We start from the raw sequence: 26,385 nt of genomic DNA on the forward strand, positions 1-26,385 counted from the left end.
ACAACCTCCAAATGGCCTTCATATACCGACCTCCAGGCCCAACCACTGCCTTTATTGACCAATCCTCTACCTGGCTCCTTTACTTTCTCTCTGCTGACATTCCCACCATCATCATGGGTGACTTCAACCTCCCCATTGACACCCACCAGTCAGCAGCCTCCAAACTCCTGTCCCTTACTTCATCCTTTAGACTAACTCTGTGGTCATTCTCAGCCACCCACACAGACGGACACACATTAGACCTGGTCTTCACCAATTTCTGCTCCCTATCTAACATCACAACCTCTCCTGTCCCTCTATCTTACCACCATCTACTCACATTCTCATCCCTGTCCTCCTCACTAGGGTTGAGCGAAACGGGTCGGCCATTTTCAGAAGTCGCTGACTTTTGGCAAAGTCGGGTTTCATGAAACCCGACCCGACCCCTGTGTGGGGTCGGCCATGAGGTCGGCGATCTTCTGAATCTGGTATCGGAATTCCGATACCGAGTTCCGATATGTTTGCGATATTGGGAATCCGTATCGGAATCCATATTTAAGTGTTAAATAAAGAATCAAAATAAAAAATATTGATATACTCACCCTCGGACGCGCCCTGGTACTAACCGGCAGGCTTCCTTCCTAAGAATGAGCGCGTGAAGGACCTTAGATGACGTCGCGGCTTGTCCATGTGACCGCTCGCGACCAGTCACAAGCCGCGACGTCACCGCAGGTCATTCACGCGCTCATTCTTAGGAAGGAAGCCTGCCGGTTAGTACCAGGGCGCGTCCGAGGGTGAGTATATCAATATTTTTTATTTTGATTCTTTATTTTACACATAAATATGGATCCCAGGGCCTGAAGGAGAGTTTCCTCTCCTTCAGACCCTGGGAACCATAGTATCCCATTGCACTGCATTGGGTTTCGTGTTTCGGCTGACTCCGACCCCGACTTTTTTATAGGATCGGCCGATTTCACTCGACCCGTCTTTTGAGAAAGTCGGGTTTCGTGAAACCCGACCCGATCCTATAAAAATAAAAGTCGCTCAACCCTACTCCTCACCTGTCACCCATGTCCAGCAACATGCACACCCATGCAGGAACCTCGCACACCTAGACACCCACACACTCTTTTACTCTATCCTACCACTAGCATCCATATCCTCACCCCAGGTCACAGACACTGCCACTGCTTTCTACAATGCCACTCTTGCATCAGCTATTGACATGGTCCCCCTGTCATGCATAGCAGATTACAACGAACCAATAGACTACCCTGGCACAATAACATCCAGGGCCGTATTTAGAGTTTCTGCTGCCCTAGGCACTTTTAGTGCTGCCTCCCCCATTGGTGAGTATGACACTATCGGCAGTGACTTTGTCAAAAATCGCTGATGTGAAAGTAGCCTTTTGCAGCAGATCCGGCAGTTTTTCCGCATCTGCCGCATAACCGATCACTTATGGCAACACTGCGTTCCGCCTCATTCATTCCCTATGGGATATGTGGACATTTGCAGCACTTGCTGCGATCTGGTAAATGCGGTATCATACATCCCAACTTTTGAAGAAGGGAAAGAGGGGCAAATTTTAGGCCATGCCTCTGACCACACCCATTTCACAACTAGTCACACCCATATCCACACCCCAACCACACCCATTTAGTACTGCTGATTAGACTGTTTCATAAACAATAATTCTAAACAAAAAAATATGGCCACACAGTGCTCCATACTGTATAACGACCCCCCATGATGCTCAATACTGTATAATGGCCCCCCATGATGCTGCGTACAGTATAATGGCCACACAGTGCTCCATACTGTATAATGGCCCCACATGATGCTCAATACTGTATAATGGCCACACAGTGCTCTATACTGCATAATGGCCACACATGATGCTCAATACTGTATAATGGCCACACATGATGCTCCATACTGTATAATGGCCACACAGTGCACCATACTGTATAATGACCACACAGTGCTCTATACTGTATAATGACCACACAGTGCTCTATAATGTATAATGGCCACACATGATGCTCCATTCTGTATAATGGCCACACAGTGCCCCATACTGTATAATGACCCCACATGATGCTCAATACTGTATAATGGCCACACAGTGCTCTATACTGTATAATGACCACACAGTGCTCCATACTGTATAATGGCCACACATGATGCTCCATACTGTATAATGGCCACACATGATGCTCAATACTGTATAATGGCCACACATGATGCTCCATACTGTATAATAGCCACACAATGCTCTATACTGTATAATGGCCACACATGATGCTCAATACCATATAATGGCCACACATGATGCTCCTACTGTATGATGACCCCGCATGATGCTCAATACTGTATAATGCCCACACATGATGCTCCATACTGTATAATCGCCACACATGATGCTCCATACTGTATAATGCCCCCCTCCCATCTTGTATGCATGGCTCATCTCCCCCCATCCTGTATGCATGGCTCATCTCCCCCCTCCCATCCTGTATTCATGGCTCATCTCCCCCCTCCCATCCTGTATGCATGGCTCATCTCACCACCCTCCCATCCTGTATGCGTGGCTCTGCTCCCCCTCCTCCCATCTTTGTATGCGTGGCTCTGCTAACACCTCCTCCCATCTTTGTATGCGTGGCTCTGCTAACACCTCCTCCCATCTTTGTATGCATGGCTCTGCTCCCCCTCCCATCCTTGTATGCGTGGCTCCGTTCCCCCCCTCCTCCCATCCTTGTATGCGTGGCTCTGCTCCCCCTCCTCCCATCTTAGTATGCGTGGCTCTGCTCCCCCCTCCTCCCATCTTTGTATGCATGGCTCTTCTCCCTCTCCCCCATCCTTGTATACTTAACTCTGCTCCCCCTCCCATCCTTGTATGCGTGGCTCTTTTCCCCCCTCCTCCCATCCTTGTATGCGCGGCTCTGCTCCCCCTCCTCCCATCTTTGTATGCGTGGCTCTGCTCTCCCCTCCTCCCATCTTTGTATGCGTGGCTCTGCTCCCCCTCCTCCCATCTTTGTATGTGTGGCTCCATTCCCTCCCCTCCTCCCATCCTTGTATGAGTGGCTCCGTCCCCCCTCCCCTCCCCTCATCCTTGTATGGTGGCTCCTTTCCCCCACCTCCTCACATCATTGTATGCGTGGCGCCATTCCCCCCCATCCAATTATGCGTGACTCCCACATCCTCCTTCTCCTCCCCCTCCAGTCATGCTCACTCTCCTTACAGCGCGCTGAACAGACTCTTCCTCCTGCACCTCTGTCCCGACTCCCGGTGCCGAAGCTTCTTCCTGTGTGAGCGGTCACATGATACCCCTCATTAAGGTCATGAATATGCGTCCATATTCATCACCTTAATGAGCGGTACCACATGACCGCTGTGAGCACAGAACTTGCTGCCGGTGCTGAGACCAGGCACCGCTGGAGGAGGGTGAGTATATCGTCTTCAAGGAGGTGGGGAGGTGGTGTGTGGGGAGGGTTGAGGGGGTTGGGCGGGCGGACCCTAGCCTGAAAAAAAAAAACCTTGCTCAGGTGCTGCCCCCCGCATCCTGGTGCCCTAGGCATGTGCCCTTCTTTATCCCACAACCCCAAACAGTTGTTCAACACTTTTAACTCCCTCCTCCACCCACCACTGCCCCCTCCAAGTTCCTTATTCGTTGCCGAGGTCTTTGACCCGCACTTCAAAAATAAGATAGACCAAACAAGGCAAGTCTTTGTTGTCAAACCACCACAACCCCTTTATATACCAGACCAATGCCCAAACCCATAACTTCCCTCTCCAAAATCACTGAAGGGGAGCTTGCTCATCTTCTCTCCAAATCACACGTCACCACTTGACCCCATCCCATCCCACCTACTCCCCAACCTCACCACCACGCTAATCCCATCCCTAACCCATCTCTTCAACCTATCACTAACTTCTGGTACCTTCCCCACTGCTTTCAAACATGCCACAATCATACCTAGTGCTTGAACCAAGCGCTATGTCCAGCTATCACCCCTTATCTTTGCTCCCATTTTCTTCCAAACTCCTTGAGCAGCACATCCATTCTGAACTTTCCTCTCACTTTGCATCTAACTCACTCTTCGACAACCTACAATCTTGCTTCTGTCCCCACCATTCCACTGAGACTGCCCTAACCAAAATTACTAACGACTTACTTACAGCCAAAGCTAACAGTCAATTCTCTGTACTCCTCCTTCTAGACCTGTCCTCTGCCTTCGACACAGTTGACCACTGCCTACTACTACAGATCCTCTCTTCCTTTGGTGTCAAAAACCTTGCCCTATCTTGGATGTCCTCATACCTTACCAGCCGCACATTTAGCGTTTCCTACTCTCATACTACCTCTTTATCTCGCCCCCTCTCTGTTGGCATCCCTCAAGGCTCTGTCCTTGGACCCTTACTCTTCCCAATCTATACACTCGGCCTGGGACAATTCATAAGGCCCTATGGCTTCCAGTACCATCTATATGCTGTTGACACTCAGATCTACCTCTCTGGCCCAGATGTCACCTCTCTGCTCTCCAGAATCCCAGAGTGTCTATCATCCATATCCTCCTTCTTCTCCTCTCGCTTCCTCAAGCTCAAAGTGGACAAATCTGAACTTATTATCTTTCCTCCATCTGGCATATCTTCCCTACCTGATTTATCTATCAAAATAAATGAAATCACACTTTCCCCGTCCCCAAAATCCGCTGCCTTGGAGTAACCCTTGACTCTGCCCTGTCCTTCAAACTGCACACCCAAGCTCTCGTCACCTCCTGTCGCCTCCAGCTCAAAAATATTTCCAGAATCCGTCCTTTCCTCAACCCTCACTCTACCAAAATGCTTGTGCATGCCCTAATCATCTCCCGCCTGGACTACTGCAACATCCACCTCTGTGGCCTACCTTCTAACACTCTCACACCCCTCCAGTCCATCCTTAACTCTGCTGCCCGACTAATTAATCTCTCTCCTTGCTACACTCCTGCTTCCCCTTTTTGCAAATCCCTTCACTGGCTCCCAATTTCCCAGTGTATCCAGTTTAAACTGCTAATGCTGATCTACAAAGCCATCATAACCTTTCTCCTCCATATGTTTCCGAGCTAGTCTCTGAATATCTTCCCTCACATAATCTCAGGTCCCCCAAGACCTCCTTCTCCACGCTTATTCGCTCCTCATCCAATCGCCTCCAAGACTTCTCCCGAGTATCCCCCATCCTCTGGAATTCTGTGCCCCAACACGTCCGGTTATCCCCCACATTTGTATCCTTCAAAAGAAACCTGAAAACCCACCTCTTTAAGAAAGCTTACAGCCTGTAATGACCACACAGCCACATCAACACCATCGGAGCTACTGCAAACCTTGATCTACTGTCTCCTTCCCCATAATCCTGTAGAATGTAAGCACGCAAGGGCAGGGTCCTATTCCCTCTGTACTAGTCTGTCATTGTTAGTTTTGTTTACTGTAAGTGATGTTTGTATTTTGATGTAACCCTTTCTCATGTACAGCACCATGGAATTAATGGTGCTATATAAATAAATATATAATAATAATAATAATAATGATAATAAAAAAAGAGAAGTGCACTGGAAAGCGTGCAGCAAGCATGGCTGAATGCTACCTGGTGCATGCGATGGCTGGCAGCAGTGAAGAACCGCCGGAGCATAGCGAAAGAGAAGCGGCATTCCCCAATCAGCGAGATGAAACCCCGGACCAAATGACAGCGGGGCATCCTTAGCTCCTCGACGCTAAGATGGAGGAGCTGACACAACTCCCATGGTCGCAGCTGGCAGCGGTGACTTCGTGGATGGAGGTGCTGCTGAAGAGGATGGCGGCACCTAAGAACCCCTGGAGCCAGTGCTCTCAACCCCAGGGCTGTCGGAGATGGAAACTCGCAAAGGAGGAGCAGGTAGGAGCATTGCCCTGGTAGCGGAGTAGACGCTGGTTGGACCTTTAAGACCCCTGCTGACCCTAGCGCCTGGCCAGGTAGTGAAAGATGTAACCTGGTACCGGATGACAGACCTTAGGATCTTCCCTGGAAAAGGCAATAAATAAATAAATAAATAAATAAGTGAATAAATGCAAATTAATCATTTGTTACCTGGTTAAGAATGTTTAATATTATTTATTAAAGTTTAAAGGACAGCAGGGTCATGAACAGTGAATAACCTGAAAACTTTACTGTTAATAGTTAACACTTAAAGTGCTCTCTATTGGCTTTACCAGGCACTGGCAGCGTGGGTAGAACCCTGTTTATTTGAAAGTGACCAAGAACCAAAACCATTTGGTGTAGCTGAAGAATAGTCTGAATAGTTATGCCTTGCAGCACGCCCAAGCCTACATTGGGGGTTTGGAACGGGTCCCCATATCTCTAGAGTTAGTGAGAAGGACACCCGGTACGGGATCTCACAACTTATTGAGTAAAAGAGTTATCAATGTGATGTTTTTCTCTTGAATGCTATTTTTACACTTTTTGTATTTTATTAGTTATGCAGCGTTCAAGAAAGGCACCTCCCATAAAGAGAAGATGAGCTTCTGTTACTTGTTACCAGTTAAATGCAACTCAAAAATGTTGCATGTCTTAACCTATTTGTTGTTTATGTTTTTCCAGTCCGGGATAACTGGATTTAACAAGGGGGGAATGTGGCACCCCTCAAATTCGGATGCCACAGTGGTATTGGCTGCTTCCTGGGGAGGTATTGCCTGCTTGGGAGCGAGAAGGAATCCCCTTAGCAGGTAACACTAGCATACAACACTTTCCAGGCTCCAGGCCAGAACAGGGAGCTCTAGACCCAGTTTCAGGGTAGTTTCCCTATAAGTTCTGGTTTTGAGGAGGAGTTAGTCAGTCAGAGCTAGTCTGAGGAAGAAGAAGCAAATGAGGAGAGGAGAACTGGGTGTGGAGCTGCGATTGAGCTCCCTCCCAGGATTGAGGGCAAGAAACCGGACACCGACGTCCGAGGTTGTGTGGGAACTGTATGCCCCACAGCAGAAAATGGAGGGCAGGAGATTGCAGGTTTCCTGGCCACCACTGACACCCGAAGGCACAGCAGTAGATTAGAGCCTGGAGTCACCACGAGAGAGGGACACCTGTAAAAGGGCTCGAGCTGATTGCCATGCTAAAAGGACAGATTGAGAGAGGACCTTGTGTGAAGCCTCAGGCAGCAAGGGGCAGAGAATTCAGCGCAGATAGGAAGGCTTCCAAACCCACCTGGCTAGGGGGATTCCGAACCACTTCCAGGCTGCCCAGGTTTCAAGATCACCTGTAATCTTTGCCCTGAACTGCAATTCCACCAGTAAAAGGTTAAGAGACTGCAACCCTGTGTCCTCCAACTCTTTCCTGCACCTCAACATCTACAACCCCTCTTAGACTGTCCTGGTAGTCCTGGGGCCTCTGCTCCACCTGCAGGGAGCAAATCCATCTAAGGCTGGCTTCACATTTGTGGATGGAGGGCTGTGTACGTCCTCTGTGAAGCTCCGCCGACTGCCGCACCTCCTCCGGTCAGCTCCGCCTACATCGGCATGCAGAGTGCATGCCAATATTTACCAAAAGGTATGCAGGACATGCCGATGTATGCGGATGCCTCTGCATGTGTTGTTTTGACGGTGCGGCGACCGCACAAACTGCAACTCGTTGCGTTCGGCACAGGTCGCCTCACGGTCAAAACGACGCATGCGGAGTTATCTGCATACATCGGCATGGCCTGCGTACCTATTGATAAAGATAAGGTACGCACGCCGCATGCCGATGTAGTTGGAGCTGACCGGAGGAGGTGTGGCAGTGGGCGGAGCTTCACGGAGGACGTACGCAGCCCACCGCAGCACCTCCATCCGCAAATATGAAACCAGCCTAAGCTGCATTCACATCGGCCCCAACGGATCCCTTTATGCAGTGTCAGCCATCCCTGGCCGAGTACAACAGGTGGCGTCACAAATACTAATAAATTAGACTTTACTTCCACTTCCATTCATCCCCTTTTATTGGACACCCAGGGCCACGGACTGGGTCACTGCCGCCGTGACACATCCATTTAAGAACCGGCCCGATACTGAGAACCCCAAGTCCCTAACGGGCGCTCCATGTACATACATTACTGATCCTGAGTTACATCTGTATTAAGCTCCACTCACTCTTCCGCTGGTGCAGTCCCTGTGTGCATACATTACATTACTGATCCTGAGTTACATCTTGTATTATACTCCAGAGTTGCACTCACTATTCTGCTGGTGAAGTCACTGTGTACATACATTACATTACTGATCCTGAGTTACATCCTGTATTATACTCCAGAATTGCACTCACTATTCTGCTGGTGAAGTCACTGTGTACAGACATTACATTACTGATCCTGAGTTACATCCTGTATTATACTCCAGAGTTGCACTCACTATTCTGCTGGTGAAGTCACTGTGTACATGCATTACATTACTAATACTGAGTTACATCCTGTATTATACTCCAGAGCTGCATTCACTATTCTGCTGGTGAAGTCACTGTGTACATACATTACATTACTGATCCTGAGTTACATCCTGTATTATACCCCAGAGCTGCACTCACTATTCTGCTGGTGCAGTCACGGTGTACATACATTACATTACTGATCCTGAGTTATCTCCTGTATTATACTCCAGAGCTGCACTCACTATTCTGCTGGTGCAGTCACTGTGTACATATATTACATTACTGATCCTGAGTTACTTCCTGTATTATACTCCAGATTTGCACTCACTATTCTGCTGGTGCAGTCACTGTGTACATACATTACATTACTGATCCTGAGTTGCCTCCTGTATTATACTCCAGAGCTGCACTCACTATTCTGCTGGAGCATTCACTGTTGATGGATTCACTGAATATATAACTGTGGAAACAGACAGGGTGGAAGAATAGAAATGCAGAATAAAACTGTTTATCTAACCACAGCTGGTCATAGGTAGTCAATGCTGGCAATAGCTTGTCAAAGCTGGCTACAGCTGGTCGTAACTGGACATTTCTGGTCATAGATGGTCATACCTGGTCATAACTTGTCATAGTTGGTCATAGTTGGTCATAGCTGGCTAAAGTTGTTCATATCTGACCATAGTTGGCCATAACTGGTGAGAGGCAGTGACCAGTGTTATATGCGAGGGTTGCTATGTGTCCCCCAGGATGTGCAAAGAAGCATATGGTGGGAGTGCATTGCAATCACTGGTATAGCTGTGGTTGCAATGCAGAAGAGAAGTGAATATTGGTCTTGTGCAAGTTATGTGTCCAGGGCAGATACAAGAAAACCTGTTCTGGGCTTTTATTTTTGAAATGGGCTACAGGATGGCAACGGGGCAGTCCGTTTCCTTCCCGGGCCTGGGTTTTCCATGTGGCTGACGGCCACAGGTTCTTTTGTAAAAACCCCTGCAGCAGAGGGTTGGTGTGTCAGTTTTGGTCTTGTGTTGTGAACTCTATTTTTGGGCTCCCTCTAGTGGTCACAAGCGGTACTGTGTAGTGTTGTCTTTCTGCAGGTTGCAGCATCAGCTGGTTCGTTATCCTTGGTTGGTTTCCTATTTAGCTCACCTGAATACTCAGTTCCTTGCCTGCTATCAATGTATTCAGTGCTCTTCAGATTCCTTGTGTCTACCTTGCTCCCAGTCTCTCCAAGACAAGCTAAGTTTTTGTTTGATCATTTTTTGATTATCAGCGTTCATTATGTTTTTAGTCCAGCTCGCTAAAATGTGATTTCCTCGCTTGCTGGTTGCTTTAGGAGACTGAGTTTCTCCCCCCACACCGTTAGTTGGTGTGGGGGTTCTTGAAATCTCAGAGTGGATATTTTGTAAGGGTTTTTTACTGACCGCATAGATTCCCTTTTCTATTTTCTGCTATCTAGTATTAGTGGGCCTCATTTGCTGAATCTGCTTTCACCCCTGTGTATGTGCCTTCCTCTTACCTCACCGTTATTATTTGTTGGGGGCTTCTATATCTTTGGGGATTATTTCTCTGGAGGCAAGAGAGGTCTTTCTTTCTCTCTAGGGGTAGTTAGTTCCTCAGGCTGGCTCGAGACGTCTAGGATTTTTAGGCACGTTCACTGGCTACCTTTAGTGTGTTTGGATAGGTTCAGATTTGCGGTCAGTCCAGTTTGCCACCTCCCTAGAGCTTGTCCTATGTTTGTTACTTAGCTGGAGTAATTTGTGATCCTCAACCACTAAGGATCATAACAGTATAGCAGGCCAAAAAGTGTTTAATGCATCGCAGAAGTGGGATAAAAAGAAGACCTGAGTACATTTTTTTTCTTTCCTCCCGCTTTTCCTTTGCTGCAGTCTGTTTAGCTTCTTTCATCCCCTTGAACTCTGGGTGGTTTTGAGCTCAGCTGCAGATATGAATGTTCAGACTCTGACTTCTAGTGTGGATCATCTTACTGCACGGGTGCAAAGTATTCAGGATTTTGTTATTCATAGCCCTATGTCAGAACCTAAGATACCCATTCCTGAGTTGTTTTCTGGAGATAGATCTAGGTTTCTAAATTTTAAGAATAATTGTAAGTTATTTCTATCTCTGAGACCTCGTTCCTCTGGTGATTCTGCTCAGCAAGTTAAAATTGTTATCTCCTTGTTGCGTGGCGACCCTCAAGATTGGGCTTTCTCTCTGGCGCCAGGAGATCCTGCATTGCTTAATGTAGATGCATTGTTTCTGGCTCTTGGACTGCTTTATGAGGAGCCTAATCTTGAGAATCAGGCAGAAAAAGCGTTGCTGGCTATCTCTCAAGGTCAGGATGAAGCAGAGGTGTATTGTCAAAAATTTTGGAAATGGTCGGTGCTTACTCAATGGAATGAGTGTGCCCTGTCTGCAAATTTCAGAGAAGGTCTTTCTGAGGCCGTTAAGAATGTTATGGTGGGGTTTCCCACCCCTACAAGTCTGAGTGATTCAATGGCTTTAGCCATTCAGGTTGATCGGCGTTTGCGGGAGCGCAAATCGGCTCATCCTTTGGCGGTATTTTCTGGACAGAGACCTGAGTCTATGCAATGTGACCGAACTCTGACCAGAATTGAGCGAAAAAGTCATAGACGTCAAAATGGGTTGTGCTTTTACTGTGGTGATTCTACTCATGTTATCTCAGCATGCTCTAAACGCTTAAAAAAAATCGCTAAACCTGTCACCATTGGTACTATACAGCCTAAATTTATTTTGTCTGTTACTTTGATTTGTTCTTTGTCGTCCTACCCGGTTATGGCTTTTGTGGATTCGGGTGCTGCCCTGAATCTGATGGATTTGTCGTTTGCCAGGCGCTGTGGTTTTGTCCTGGAGCCTTTGGAATTTCCTATTCCTCTGAGGGGAATTGATGCTACGCCATTGGCTGAGAATAAGCCTCAGTATTGGATGCAAATGACCATGTGCATGACTCCCGTACATCAGGAGGTGATTCGCTTTCTTGTTCTGCATAATTTGCATGATGTTGTTGTCGTTTTGGGTCTGCCATGGCTGCAAGCTCATAATCCAGTTTTAGATTGGAAAGCTATGTCTGTGTCAAGTTGGGGTTGTCAGGGAATTCATGGCGATACTCCGTTGGTGTCTATTGCTTCTTCCACTCCTTCTGAGGTCCCTGAGTTTTTGTCTGACTACCAGGATGTATTTGATGAGCCCAGGTCCAGTGCCCTGCCCCCTCATAGGGATTGTGACTGTGCTATAAATTTAATTCCTGGTAGTAAATTCCCTAAGGGACGACTTTTTAATTTGTCTATACCAGAGCATGCCGCGATGCGGAGTTATATAAAGGAGTCTTTGGAGAAGGGACATATTCGCCCATCCTCTTCCCCTCTTGGTGCAGGATTTTTTTTTGTGGCCAAGAAGGACGGTTCTTTGAGACCTTGTATAGATTATCGTCTTCTGAATAAAATTACAGTCAAATTTCAGTATCCTTTGCCACTATTGTCTGATTTGTTTGCTCGGATTAAGGGTGCCAGTTGGTTCACCAAGATAGATCTCCGTGGTGCGTATAACCTTGTGCACATTAAGCAGGGAGATGAATGGAAAACAGCATTTAATACGCCCGAAGGCCATTTTGAGTACTTAGTGATGCCTTTTGGACTCTCTAATGCTCCTTCTGTGTTTCAGTCCTTCATGCATGACATCTTCCGAGAATATCTGGATAAATTTATGATTGTTTATCTGGATGACATTTTGGTCTTTTCTGATGATTGGGAGTCCCATGTGAAGCAGGTCAGGATGGTGTTTCAGGTCCTGCGTGCTAATGCTTTATTTGTGAAGGGCTCAAAATGCCTCTTCGGAGTACAGAAGGTCTCCTTTTTGGGTTTTATTTTTTCTCCTTCTACTGTGGAGATGGACCCAGTCAAGGTCCAGGCTATTCATGACTGGACTCAGCCCACGTCTGTTAAGAGTCTTCAGAAGTTCTTGGGTTTTGCTAATTTTTACCGTCGTTTCATCGCTAATTTTTCTAGCGTGGTTAAACCTTTGACGGATTTGACCAAGAAGGGTTCTGATGTGACTAATTGGTCTCCTGTGGCCGTGGAGGCCTTTCGGGAGCTGAAGCACCGGTTTTCTTCAGCTCCAGTCTTATGTCAGCCAGATGTCTCTCTCCTCTTCCAGGTCGAGGTTGATGCTTCTGAGATTGGAGCAAGGGCTGTTTTGTCGCAGAGAAGCTCTGATGGCTCTGTGATGAAGCCATGTGCTTTCTTTTCAAGAAAGTTTTCGCCTGCCGAGCGGAATTATGATGTTGGTAATCGGGAGTTGTTGGCTATGAAGTGGGCATTTGAGGAGTGGCGACATTGGCTCGAAGGAGCTAAACATCATGTGGTGGTCTTGACGGATCACAAAAATCTGATTTACCTTGAATCTTCCAAGCGCCTGAATCCTAGACAGGCTCGTTGGTCGTTGTTTTTCTCCCGTTTCAACTTCGTGGTCTCATATCTGCCTGGTTCGAAGAACGTGAAAGCTGATGCACTTTCTAGGAGTTTTGTGCCTGACTCTCCGGGAGTTTCTGAGCCGGCTGGTATTCTCAGAGAGGGAGTTATTTTGTCTGCCATTTCCCCAGATTTGCGACGAGTGCTGCAGAAATTTCAGGCGGATAGACCTGACCGTTGTCCACCAGAGAGACTGTTTGTCCCGGATAGATGGACCAGCAGAGTTATTTCCGAGGTTCATTCTTTGGCGTTGGTGGGTCATCCTGGGATTTTTGGTACCAGAGATTTGGTGGCTAGGTCCTTCTGGTGGCCTTCCTTGTCGCGGGATGTGCGTTCCTTTGTGCAGTCTTGTGGGATTTGTGCTCGGGCTAAGCCTTGCTGTTCTCGTGCCAGCGGTTTGCTTTTGCCTTTGCCTGTTCCGAAAAGGCCTTGGACGCACATTTCCATGGATTTTATTTCGGATCTTCCAGTATCTCAGAAAATGTCTGTCATCTGGGTGGTGTGTGATCGTTTTTCCAAGATGGTCCATTTGGTGCCCTTGCCTAAGTTGCCTTCTTCCTCCGATTTGGTTCCTCTATTTTTTCAGAATGTGGTTCGCTTGCACGGCATTCCTGAAAATATTGTGTCTGATAGAGGATCCCAGTTTGTGTCCAGGTTTTGGCGGACTTTTTGTGCTAAGATGGGCATTGATTTGTCTTTTTCGTCGGCCTTCCATCCTCAGACTAATGGCCAAACCGAGCGAACTAATCAGACGTTGGAAACTTATTTGAGATGTTTTGTTTCTGCTGATCTGGATGATTGGGTGACTTTTTTGCCTTTGGCCGAGTTTGCCCTTAATAATCGGGCTAGTTCTGCTACTTTGGTTTCGCCTTTTTTCTGCAATTCTGGTTTCCATCCTCGTTTTTCCTCGGGTCAGGTTGAGCCTTCTGACTGTCCTGGGGTGGATTCTGTGGTGGATAGGTTGCAGCAGATTTGGAACCATGTGGTGGACAATTTGAGGTTGTCACAGGAGAAGGCTCAGCGCTTTGCCAACCGCTGCCGCGGTGTGGGTCCCCGACTTCGTGTTGGGGATTTGGTGTGGCTGTCTTCTCGGTATGTTCCTATGAAGGTCTCCTCTCCTAAATTCAAGCCTCGCTTCATCGGTCCTTATAAGATCTTGGAAATCCTTAACCCGGTGTCTTTTCGTTTGGATCTCCCAGCATCGTTTGCCATTCATAATGTGTTCCATAGGCTACGTTCACATTAGCGGTGTGCGCCGCAGCGTCGTCGCCGCACCAAAACGCATGCGGCGTGCGGCCCTATCTTTAACATTGGGGCCGCATGGCGCCGCATGTACATGCGTTGTCATGCGTTTTGGTGCGTTGTACGCCGCATGCGGCGTTAGGGCGCACCTGTCAGGGCGCGGCAAACGCAACATGTTGCATTTTTTGGGCGGCGCAGACTTTGGAAAAAACGCATGCGTCGTGTTTGCGTCGTGTTTGCGTCGTCGATGCGGCTTTTTCCCCATTGACTTGTATTGACAACGCAGACGACGCAAGTACTTGCGTCGTGGTGCGTTGTACGACGCATGCGTTTTCCAATAAAAAATGCAAAACATTGTCTAGACTTTTGTCTAGACAAAAAAACCCACTATATATAGAGAGAAAAAAAGGGGTTTGGCATTGTCTTTCACAAGGCTATCTACAGAGAAGACTGACTGAAGGGAATCTGCTTTCCAAACCTGTAAGTATATATTTCTCTTTGCATATTTTTTATTCTGTGTGTTATTTTTTGATTTGGATTTAATTTGTGCAATGTTTGGTCTGTGCTATTGTACGGTTATGGCACTGTGGGTTGTTAGTGAAAAATTGTGTTTTTTAATCTTGTTTTGATGTACTTCTGGCGTTATATGATGGCGTTTATTGTCACCGGCCTTGCTTGGTTTTGGATTGGTTTTATGGATTTGGGGTTGTTCTGGTGTCATGCGGTTGTTCAATGTCTTTAAATTTGGCAGATTTTTATGCTAAATTTCTGGTGCATGTCTTTTTCTGGTTTCTATTGTTGGGGGTAACCGTATGGCATTTTCTTGGCTCATGTCTTGCTGTGTTTTATTGTAAAGTATGCTGTTGGCATTTTTTTTTCTTTCCTTGAGTGTCTTTTCTTGCTGGTGGGGGGGCTACATTTATGATGTTTCATTTGTATTGTATTGTTCTGTGCTGCTATGCCATTCTATTTTCAATTGTATTTTCCCTTTTTTTTTTTTTTTTTTTTTTTTAACTGATGGTTTTATGTCGTTTTCCCCATGGCTTCCGTATGTATCTCCTTTCTTGAATGTTTCCATTGACAAGTGTGTAGTATGGCCTTTTTTTTTTTTTTTTTTTTTTTTTTAGTTGGGGGCCTTTTTTTTAAAATTTATTGTGTTTTCTTTTCATTTGGACTATGTTTTATCTTTTGGGTTGCTGTATATTGTAACAGCGGTTGTCCCGTAATGTTTATTGCTTATTATCTAGAATGTTATTTAGCGCCTTTTTCTGATGTATTTTGGTGGATGTCACCAGATGGTGTTGTTTTGGATTATGTCTTGTTGTAATTGTAAATTATGGCGTTCATTAGTTTGCTTATTTCATTGTGCCTTTTTTTTTTCCTGTAGAAATTTTTACATAGGTGTCTATTTTTTCTGAATTTTACTTGGTTCTATTCTTGTATTGTTTCTTCGATTGTGTTCTCTTGCAATGTATGGCGTTGTGGTGTCGCTTTTTGAGTTTGCATTGTCCTATCAGTCAACAGTCAATTGTTTTTATTTGCATTTTATTGTATGTGGCATTGGATGTGATTTTTTGCTCATTTTTTTCATTGCAGAACAAACTTGCAAGAATGCCAAGTTCTTCGGAGCATAGCCAATCGGCGCGGGGGAGTGCGGTGAGTAATTATGTCTAGTTGCTTACAATTCGCTGCCATTTGTAGCATTGACAATAATTTTTGTATACAATTTTTCCAGGCTTCTTCAAGTGAGGGGGAAGACGGTCAGCAGGAGCAGAGAGATCGGGGCCAAGATGTGGCGTCAGGCCGGCGAGTGAGTATTTTTTTTCTTTATTTTTTTTTTCAGTAGCATCCTGCTGTGAGGAACATTACATTTGAGGAGCATCCTGCTTTCACTAGGGATGTTTACTAAGCTTAGGCCCCCGTCACACATAGCGAGATCGCTAGCGAGATCGCTGCTGAGTCACTAGTTTTGTGACGCAACAGCGACCTCAGTAGCGATCTCGCTATGTGTGACACGTACCAGCGATCAGGCCCCTGCTGTGAGATCGCTGGCTGTGTTGGAATTGGCTTGGCCGTTTTTTGGTCGTTGAGGTCCCGCTGACATCGCTGAATCGGTGTGTGTGACACCGATCCAGCGATGTCTTCACTGGTAACCAGGGTAAACATCGGGTTACTAAGCGCAGGGCCGCGCTTAGTAACCCGATGTTTACCCTGGTTACCCGGATGTTGCAGGGGGACTTCGGCATCGTTGAAGACAGTTTCGACGATGCTGAATTCGGTCCCCTGATCGTTGGTCGCTGGAGAGAGCGGTCTGTGTGACAGCTCCCCAGCAACCACACAACGACTTACCAACGATCACGGCCAGGCAGTATCGCTATTCGTGATCGTTGGTAAATCGCTATGTGAGACGGGGCCTTTATACATTATAGATTTTCAGGGCAGCAAGTATTGGGGGAAGGTAAAATAAAGTTGAACTCCCTGCACACAAACATTCCAAAACACAGGTGTAGAAAACATCAATATACATACATCAAATGGCAAAGGATAGGGCAAAGGTACCTATCATTCCAGGTACTGGTGGTTGTTATTATTTGCATATTTTTAACCTATTTGTTTTCTAATTTTTCTAGGTTTCACAACGGGACCAAGGAGACAGTGGCATAGATGTGGAGCTCCTGATCTCCAGCATCCAGGAGCGTGGCCCGTTGTGGGACAGCCGTGACCCTCGGCACATGGACCAGGTGGTGTCGAGGCGTTTGTGGGCAGAGGTGGCAAAGTCGCTGTGGGATGGCTTTGACAGTGCCTCAGCGAAGGCCAAAGGCAACTTTAGTGAGTATTGCAGATACGCTGCTATGACCCATCTTGCCAGGATAAACACAACCGTGTGTGATGCGATCAACGCCTAAACTTTGCATCGCTCACGGTTGTTTTATCCTTTTAAAATGGTAAATATGTAACCATTTTTTTGTCTTTACATTCACAGTGAAAAAGTTGAGAACCAGATGGCGATCCATGAAGGACCGTTTCAATAAGGGGATCCGTGCTGCGGAGGAGCAAGCTCGGAGTGGTGCTGCTGCGTCCAAGTCGGTGCCCTACAAATACAACAGGGCCCTCCAGTTCCTAAGACCGGTCCTTGGCCGCCGACAGTAAGTATTTTGGCCACATAACATATTGCACAGCCACATTGTACATTGCCCAGACACATAGCATATTGCACAGCCACATAGTACATTGCCCAGCCACGTACATTGTGCATCCACATAGTATATTGCCAGGCCACTATATAGCAGCCACATAGTACACGTTCTAGCTACATATACACATAGTATATTTCCAAAGGAACATAGTGTATTGGCCATCCATGTAGTCATTGTAGCATTTTGGCCATCCTTTTACCCTAGTGGAATGGTATATAGCCCATTAGTAATTTTTTGGTTAGGCGTGAGTCATTGTAGTCCATGACAGGTTACGTTCTGAGTCAGGGTAGTTCTGATCGCATGAATAATGATGACGTCTGGATCACATGATCCTAACGTCATGGCCGTTCCTGCGATCAGATCAGCAAAGTGTATTTATTATTTTTTTTTTTTAAATGTTTTTTTTTACTTTAAATTTTTTACTAATTTTGCGGCATAGGCAGCATCAAGAAAGATTTTTTTTTAAAAAAATGCTTTAAAACGATGACAGAGGTATGCATTGACTTTTGCAGCGGGAATGACCAGTCATTTTCTACCGTAGGTATGTCCATGATTGTTATCGTCAGCCCTAATGGTCAGCTGGCGGTAACAATCAGCAATTTATTATAGGCAACACAGACTGAGAGACAGGGGATTGTAATGTATTGATGTGTCATGTAATGTTAATTTTTTAACAGGAGTTGGCGTATGTGATAGGTTATTAATTGAAGACTAATTTTTTCCTTATCTTTTCACAGGACACACAGCAGCACCCTCCAGCGAGCTCCCCCCTGTGAAGCGGAACTTCATGGATCGCCATCTGACCCGTCACAGCCCTCCCACAGCGACAGCAGGCTTGCACCACCATCATCTGGAGAACCGGCTGCCGGTACATCAGGTTTTCCCCTGCCCGAGGCCTCTGGCGCACCTTCGTTCGGGAATTCCCGACAGCGCCAGCGGGCCTCGGACAGGTCAGTCATGCCCGAATTTTTGCACTTGGGCACGGTGTTCCAGAACGGTTTCAAGGCGTTGAGCGATAAAATGTCCAGTATGGAACGGCGCCTTGAAATCCTGGAAGCCGAGCTCTCAAATCCGGCAAAGCATTTTTTAAGCACAATTGCTAAAGGCATGGTGGAAAACCTTACGCCGGAACTCCAGATTTCGGTGATGCAGGACTGCAACAATTCCTACGTGAGGGCTCTGCAGCAGTCTCGGCGCATGCAGTCAGCGACACTGCCAGTAGTACCGTCGCTGGCTAGCATGACTCCGACTACTGCTGCAGAGCCACTCCAGCCAACCCACCCTGGTCCAAGTGCCGAGCGACGCCACCACAGGCACCATAGCAGTGTGCCGCCGACTCCTGCTCCTGCCAGGCCCTCATCCTCCCGCAGCCATCATTCTAGGGGAGATCGTGGAAAGAAAAGAAAAAGAAAACACAAAAGCAAGAGGACACGCACTGAGGCTCTGGCTGCTCCAGTACAAACAACAAGTAGACGTAGGGGCTCTAGCCGCAGTAGGAGCAGCCAGAGCCAACCAAGAACCTCACAAAGGCTCGTGTTGCCTCCTCCCTCCCCTGCAGAGGTGGCGGTTTGCTCCCCATTAGACCTGCCATCCAGCCTCCTGGACTATAATAGGTCAACATCCTCCTCGTCGTCGTCATCATCCTCATTTTCCGCTCCCCATTCCGAAAAAGAAACCTACCATTCCCCCATGGTGGCACAGGTTGATACCCCCTAAGTTTATTTCCCCTTTTTTTTTTCTGTTTCCCCCCAATAAAAATTTTTGGTTGTAATACAATATTTGCTCTTATTTACCTGTATACTTCTCAGCAAGTCACACCGTGCGCCGTCTACACATATTTTGTGCTTCAAACAACTCATATATGCAATGTCAGACACTATTTTTACCATTTTTATTTTGCCTTTTTTGGTGTGTCTCTCATTGCTGTATGAGGTGTTCACAAACAATAAAAGTGTATGAGGTGTTTTCAATCACTAAGGCTATGTGTCCACGCTCAGGATTGCATCAGGATTTGGTCACGATTTTACATAAGTATTTGTAACCCAAAACCAGGAGTGGGTGATAAATACAGAAGTGGAGCATATGTTTCTATTCTACTTTGCCTCTAATTGTTCCACTCCTGGTTTTGTATTACAAATACTGAAGAAAAATCGTGACAAAATCATGATGCAATCCTGAACGTGGACACATACCGTAAAGGTACCTTCACACTTAACAATGCTGCAGCGAAACATACAATGATGCAGATCACTGCAGCATCGCTATTTGGTCGCTGGAGAGCTGTCTGTGTGACAGCTCTCCAGCGACCAACGATGCCGAGGTCCCCGGGTAACCAGGGTAAACATCAGGTTGTTAAGCGCAGGCCGCCGCGCTTCCGATGATTACCCTGGTTACCAGTGTTAAATGTAAATAAAACAACAGTACATACACTCAGAATTGCGTCCCCCGGCGTCCGCTTCCCTGCCCTGACTGAGTGACGGCCCTAACAGCAGAGCGGTCACATCACCGCTGTGCTGTGCATTCACTTTCCGGCCGGCGCTCAGTCAGTGCAGGAAGCATATGCCGGGGGACGCGAAGATGAGTATATGTACTGTTTTTTTTGTAAACTTTCACACTGGGAAACAGGGTAAATATCAGTTTACTATGCGCCGCCCTACGCTTAGTAACCCGATATTTACCCTGATTACCATTGTAAAACATCGCTGGTATCGTTGATTTTGCTGTCAAACACAACGATACACGGCGATCTGACAAACAAATAAATATGTTATATGGTATGGTATAAATTTTGTCTTTGAAGCAGGGTAGAAAAATTAAGAAAATTTTTTTATTAAAACACAACATTTTAAAAACAAAGGGTTCCAAGTTTTTTAGATAAGGCACATTACATTGGTGAACTATTTTTAGCATAGTCACACCAGAATACAGTCCAACAGTTTACTACACCATTGTATCTTGCCATGACAGACGGCCAACATCTGACACAAAATAGGCCGCAAAACGATCCCTCATCTGCGCTATTTCAACACTTGTCCTCAGAGGATGATCATGGAAATTGGGCAATGGGTTGGCTATGGTTTCATCGAGATCAACGTTCAGTCTCTCTTTGGCCAGAATAAAATTGTGGAGAACCACACACGCCTTCACCACCTCATCCACTGTCTCAGTTTTCAGATTAATGGCGGATCCTAATATCCGCCATTTTGAGACAAGGATGCCAAAGGCGCACTCCACAGTCCTTCTGGCCCTGGACAGTCTGTAATTGAACACCCTTTTCGTATGGTCCAAGCCCCGACTGGAGTAGGGTTTCAATAGGTTGGCAGACATTTGGAATGCCTCATCCCCAACCACAACAAATGGCATCGCAGGGCCTTCGGTGTGGGGAAGAGGTCGTGGCTGGGGGAAATTGAAATTGTTGCCATATAATTTTTGGCCCATATCCGAGTCTTTGAATGTGCGCGAGTCATTTGAACGGCCAAACGCACCAATGTCGACTGCGAGAAAACGGCAGTCCGCACCGGCAATTGCCATCAGCACAGTGGAAAAATATTTTTTGTAGTTGTAGAAAAGGGATCCACTTTTCCCTGGCTTGGTAATCCGTATGTGCTTGCCATCCACCGCGCCAATACAGTTTGGAAACGAACACACTTCCTCAAATTTCTCGGCGTTGGCCAACCAGATATCGCTTGTAGGGACGGGTAAAAATTCTTCCCGGAGATTATCCCACAAAGCGCGGCAGGTCTCAGCAATAATTCCGGAGAGAGTGGAGACTCCAATCCGGAACTGAAATTGAAGGGATCGCAAGGTCTCTCCGGTAGCCAGGAAACTGCCAAGAAGATAAAGAAATTACATTAGTACATTGCAATTTATAAAAGTACATTGACCATACCACCCCCAAAAAAAATTAAGAAAAAAAAGGGAAGATGTGAACGTAGCCAAACATATCTCAGTCATTCAAACAGCTACGTACCGTAGAGTCACCAGAAGCCGCTCCTCTGCGGAAATAGCTCTCCGGAGCTGCGTGTCCTGCCTGCTAATGGCTCCTTCCACCCGACGCAGAAGATACCGGAAGCTCTCCTGAGACATCCTGGTGTACTCGAAATATTTCTCCAGGTTCTCATTCAGTTCGCCAAACAAGCTATGGTATGCTCCACGGCTCTCCCGGACTTCCAAGATAGGGTGTATCCAAAATCGGCGACGAATCCATCTCCGTTTTTCTCTTTCTCTTTGATGAGCACAGGCGACAGCATAGGCATGAGCCAAGGCAAATTCCATCTCCATATCCATGACGATACTGTCCATGGGACGCTCCATCATGAATACCAGCAAAATGGGAGGAATTCATGTCTGCCATGGTATATATACACAATTACATAAACACCAACCCTCTTCTAGCCATTGGTGGTCCTTATCTATTGTGTAGACACTTTTTTTTGTGGGTGGGATGAAGAATGACTCACTGCACAAAAAAACGCATGCGGCGCAAAACGCTGCGTTTTTTGTTGAAAACGCAACTGCGTTTACAAAAAACGCTGCGTTTTGCGCCGCATGCGTTGAAAGCATGCGGCGCAAAACGCAGCGTTGTGCATGCGTTTTGCTGCGTTTTTGTTTGCGTTGTGCATTGCGGCGACGACGCTGCGGCGCACACCGCAAATGTGAACGTAGCCATAGGTCTTTGTTGCGGAGGTATGTGGTACCTGTGGTTCCTTCTGTTGAGCCTCCTGCTCCGGTGCTGGTCGAGGGCGAATTGGAGTACGTGGTGGAGAAGATTTTGGATTCTCGTATCTCTAGACGGAGGCTTCAGTATTTGGTTAAGTGGAAGGGCTATGGTCAGGAGGATAATTCCTGGGTTGTCGCCTCTGATGTTCATGCGGCCGATTTGGTTCATGCCTTCCACGCGGCTCATCCTGATCGACCTGGGGGTCTTTATGAGGGTTCGGTGACCCCTCCTCAAGGGGGGGTACTGTTGTGAACTCTATTTTTGGGCTCCCTCTAGTGGTCACAAGCGGTACTGTGTAGTGTTGTCTTTCTGCAGGTTGCAGCATCAGCTGGTTCATTATCCTTGGTTGGTTTCCTATTTAGCTCACCTGGATACTCAGTTCCTTGCCTGCTATCAATGTATTCAGTGCTCTTCAGATTCCTTGTGTCTACCTTGCTCCCAGTCTCTCCAAGACAAGCTAAGTTTTTGTTTAATCATTTTTTGATTATCAGCGTTCATTATGTTTTTAGTCCAGCTCGCTAAAATGTGATTTCCTCGCTTGCTGGTTGCTCTAGGAGACTGAGTTTCTCCCCCCACACCGTTAGTTGTTGTGGGGGTTCTCGAAATCTCAGAGTGGATATTTTGTAAGGGTTTTTTACTGACCGCATAGATTCCCTTTTCTATTTTCTGCTATCTAGTATTAGTGGGCCTCATTTGCTGAATCTGCTTTCACCCCTGTGTATGTGCCTTCCTCTTACCTCACCGTTATTATTATTTGTTGGGGGCTTCTATATCTTTGGGGATTATTTCTCTGGAGGCAAGAGAGGTCCTTCTTTCTCTCTAGGGGTAGTTAGTTCCTCAGGCTGGCTCGAGACGTCTAGGATTTTTAGGCACGTTCACCGGCTACTTCTAGTGTGTTTGGATAGGTTCAGATTTGCGGTCAGTCCAGTTTGCCACCTCCCTAGAGCTTGTCCTATGTTTGTTACTTAGCTGGAGTAATTTGTGATCCTCAACCACTAAGGATCATAACAGTCTTGCAAGCAGGCAGAGCAGATGGCTCTGCAGAACACTACATGTGTGAGGCAACACAGGGCCAAATGGAGCCAAAAGGCCTGGCACCCTCAGTGTACACAGCGGTGCCATAGCCCACGGCAACCGGTCACAGACTGTTTTTGTTTTCTCAGCTGTGATCCGGAAGATCTGATTTCCTTTCTGTTTCTGTACATTAAAAGAGACTTTATTTTGAAGTTTTGCCAGATCACTGCCTCCTCACTGCGGAGCGAGGACACCGCTGCACTACACTGGCTATAGCTGGTCAAAGCTGGTCATAGCTGGCTATAGCTGGTCAAAGCTGAATGTAGTTGTGTATTTTCGGAGCAGGATACATGAGACAACTGTTTGAAAGGAAATTGAATTTAAGTGTAGATTCTAACTTTCATCATTTCAGCAATAACTGGCAAGCAGGGACGGACTGGCCATCTGGCAAATGCCAGAAGGGCCTGTCTGGTTGTGGGCCACATTGCCTGCTACGTTGGTAACAGAATCAGTGTTCTCAAGACACCCAGAATGTTAAGAGTTGTGACGGCGGTATTATTAGAAATATTGGTCTTGTAGTAAATCTTGCTTTCCTCCACAGAGGGTAAAATTAGTAATATATCCCATCTGGTGTTTGAAGATAGAGACAGAATGGGCCTGTGTGGTTTCAAATGCCAGGGCTGAATTCCAGCCCCAGTCCGTACCTGCTGGCAAGTAATGGAACGTCACAGCAACTTCTGTGCAAACATAGCGGCTGCCTTGGAATCGGAAGGTGCTAGATGAAGTCATGGACATCTCCTACCATGATTCCCTGAGCTGCCATGTCTCCATATTCACCAACCATTCTGCTTCCTCTGTTTTTTCCACTCCTGTACTACGTACTGACTTCACGCAGGGGGTGCAGGCTCACCGCAAAATTCACTGCTCTTCAAAAGTTTTTCAAATGTCCTCCCATGAGAAGAAGCTTTCTACATACTGTCATTTCCTACTATGCAGGTTATTGGGCTCCAGTAGCTGCAGATATGACATAGGAATGGAGGAGACATCGAGTATTGAAGACAGACCACATTATGTAGGAATACTTTTTTATGCTTCCTGTATAGATAGGGGAGAGGTTGCTACGAATATTCCATCTAACCTAAATGTCACATCCAGCACAAGCAACAACAGATTGAAATATGCATGGCGACTGCAGGATCGAGGAAAATGTTTCCTTCTCCCATTACTTGTAATGTTTGCTCCAAATGAGCCGCTTGCCATTTACCTGCAATATTTTGGCACGCTTCTTATATGTGATAAGTGACAAGAGATTCCTTCAGGGGATCGTATGCAATGAATTTGTAAAGTTCAAATACATAATCCTTACATTATTATTGATTATGATTGTCAAAACCTTCACTGACATCTTCATAGATTTGTAATCAAATGTGACTGACAAGATGCAGCAGCCGGGGGCCAAGTCACAATGTTTCCTATCGATGGGATTGCTCTTCTCAGTAAATGAGGCCAAGATCTGCCATTATTGCAAAAGGAGCACAAATTGATCTTCAACTAAATGATCTCAAAAACTAAAGAGATTTCTACTTTATATGACAATAGATAAAAGACCCATCAGACCAACAAGCAGAAGAAAAGGCAAATTACAGTTGTGGCCAAAAGTATTGACACCCCTGCAATTCTGTCAGATAATACTCAGTTTCTTCCTGAAAATGATTGCAATCACAAATTCTTTGGTATTATTATCTTCACTTAATTTGTCTTAAATGAAAAACACAAAAGAGAATGAAGCAAAAAGCAAAACATTGATCATTTCACACAAAACTCCAAAAATGGGCCAGACAAAAGTATTGGCACCCTCAGCCTAATACTTGGTTGCACAACCTTTAGCCAAAATAACTGTAACCAACCGCTTCCGGTAACCATCAATGAGTTTCTTACAATGCTCTGCTGGAATTTTAGACCATTCTTCTTTGGCAAACTGCTCCAGGTCCCTGATATTTGAAGGATGCCTTCTCCAAACTGCCATTTTTAGATCTCTCCACAGGTGTTCTATGGGTTTCAGGTCTGGACTCATTGCTGGCCATCTAAGAAGTCTCCAGTGCTTTGTCTAAAACCATTTTCTAGTGCTTTTTGAAGTGTGTTTTGGGTCACTGTCCCGCTGGAAGACCCATGACCTCTGAGGGAGACCCAGCTTTCTCACACTGGGCCCTACATTATGCTGCAAAATTTGTTGGTAGTCTGTGCGGTGGGTCACGGCGTCCACGGGTAAGATATGCCTATCATTTCATCCCTATGTATTTTTGGCGCTGCACTGTCAGCTTTATTATAATGTGGCCGGGTTATTACATGTTACTTCCCACTCACATCCTGGTCTGTTTTTGCCTGTGATATGTGGCGTACTCTATTCCCATTTATCTTAGTGGATTTCCATTAGGTTGCTCTGTCCTCCATACATGCCATATTATATGACATTCTGCCTTTATATTTATTGTGCATTTTTTGGTATGTAGACTTATCATATATTTGTGAGCGCCTCTGTTCTACTGGATTGCCGGCCCCTGCCAGTTTGTATCATCATTCTGTAGACCTGTCCAGTTTTGTTTGTTTTCTTTGTTTTTATGTTTTGTACTTGTGTGTTTGGCTTTAATATTTGTACTATAATAAAGTTAGACATTTTTAAACACCTCTTTCTTGCCTTATACTAGTTCATTTATATTTTTTTGTAGCATTTTTGTTATGTTTTGGAATTTAAAAGCTCTGTTTTTTTCATATGTTTTCTACTGTACACAGGGGGCAGTATTATAGTAGTTATATTCTTGTACATAGGGGCAGTATTATAGTAGTTGTATTCTTGTACATAGGCGCAGTATTATAGTTGTTATATTCTTGTACATAGGAGCAGTAATAAAGTAGTTATATTCTTGTACATAGGGGCAGTATTATAGTAGTTATATTCTTTGTACATAGGAGCAGTATTATAGCAGTTATATTCTTGTACATAGGGGTAGTATTATAGTAGTTATATTCTTGTACATAGGAGCAGTATTATAGTAGTTATATTCTTGTACATAGGGGCAGTATTATATTAGTTATATTCTTGTACATAGGAGCAGTATTATAGTAGTTTTATTCTTGTACATAGGAGCAGTATTATAGTAGTTATATTCTTGTACATAGGGGCAGTATTATAGTAGTTATATTCTTGTACATAGGAGCAGTATTATAGTAGTTATATTCTTGTACATAGGGGCAGTATTATAGTAGCTATAGTTTCGTACATATGGGCAGTATTATAGTAGTTATACTCTTGTACATAGGGGCATTATTATAGTAGTTATATTCTTGTAC

General features: G+C 45.8%; 1 protein-coding gene and 1 long non-coding RNA gene across 2 annotated transcripts in view; one reads left to right on the top strand and one right to left on the bottom strand.

Moving 5' to 3' along the window:
- LOC143806282 (uncharacterized) overlaps nucleotides 1-26,385 on the bottom strand; it is a 102,982-nt gene that overhangs the window by 6,485 nt on the left and 70,112 nt on the right. The gene's annotated exons all lie outside the window — the stretch shown is intronic.
- Nucleotides 17,112-19,410, top strand: LOC143806280 (uncharacterized). The gene is made up of 2 exons (XM_077286506.1): nucleotides 17,112-17,252; nucleotides 18,041-19,410. The coding sequence occupies exons 1-2, from the start codon at nucleotides 17,119-17,121 to the stop codon at nucleotides 19,017-19,019; spliced, it is 1,113 nt and encodes a 370-aa protein (XP_077142621.1). The 5' UTR covers nucleotides 17,112-17,118; the 3' UTR covers nucleotides 19,020-19,410.

This window comes from Ranitomeya variabilis, chromosome 2 (genome assembly GCF_051348905.1).
Source record: "Ranitomeya variabilis isolate aRanVar5 chromosome 2, aRanVar5.hap1, whole genome shotgun sequence".
Classification (NCBI taxonomy): Eukaryota; Metazoa; Chordata; class Amphibia; order Anura; family Dendrobatidae; genus Ranitomeya; species Ranitomeya variabilis.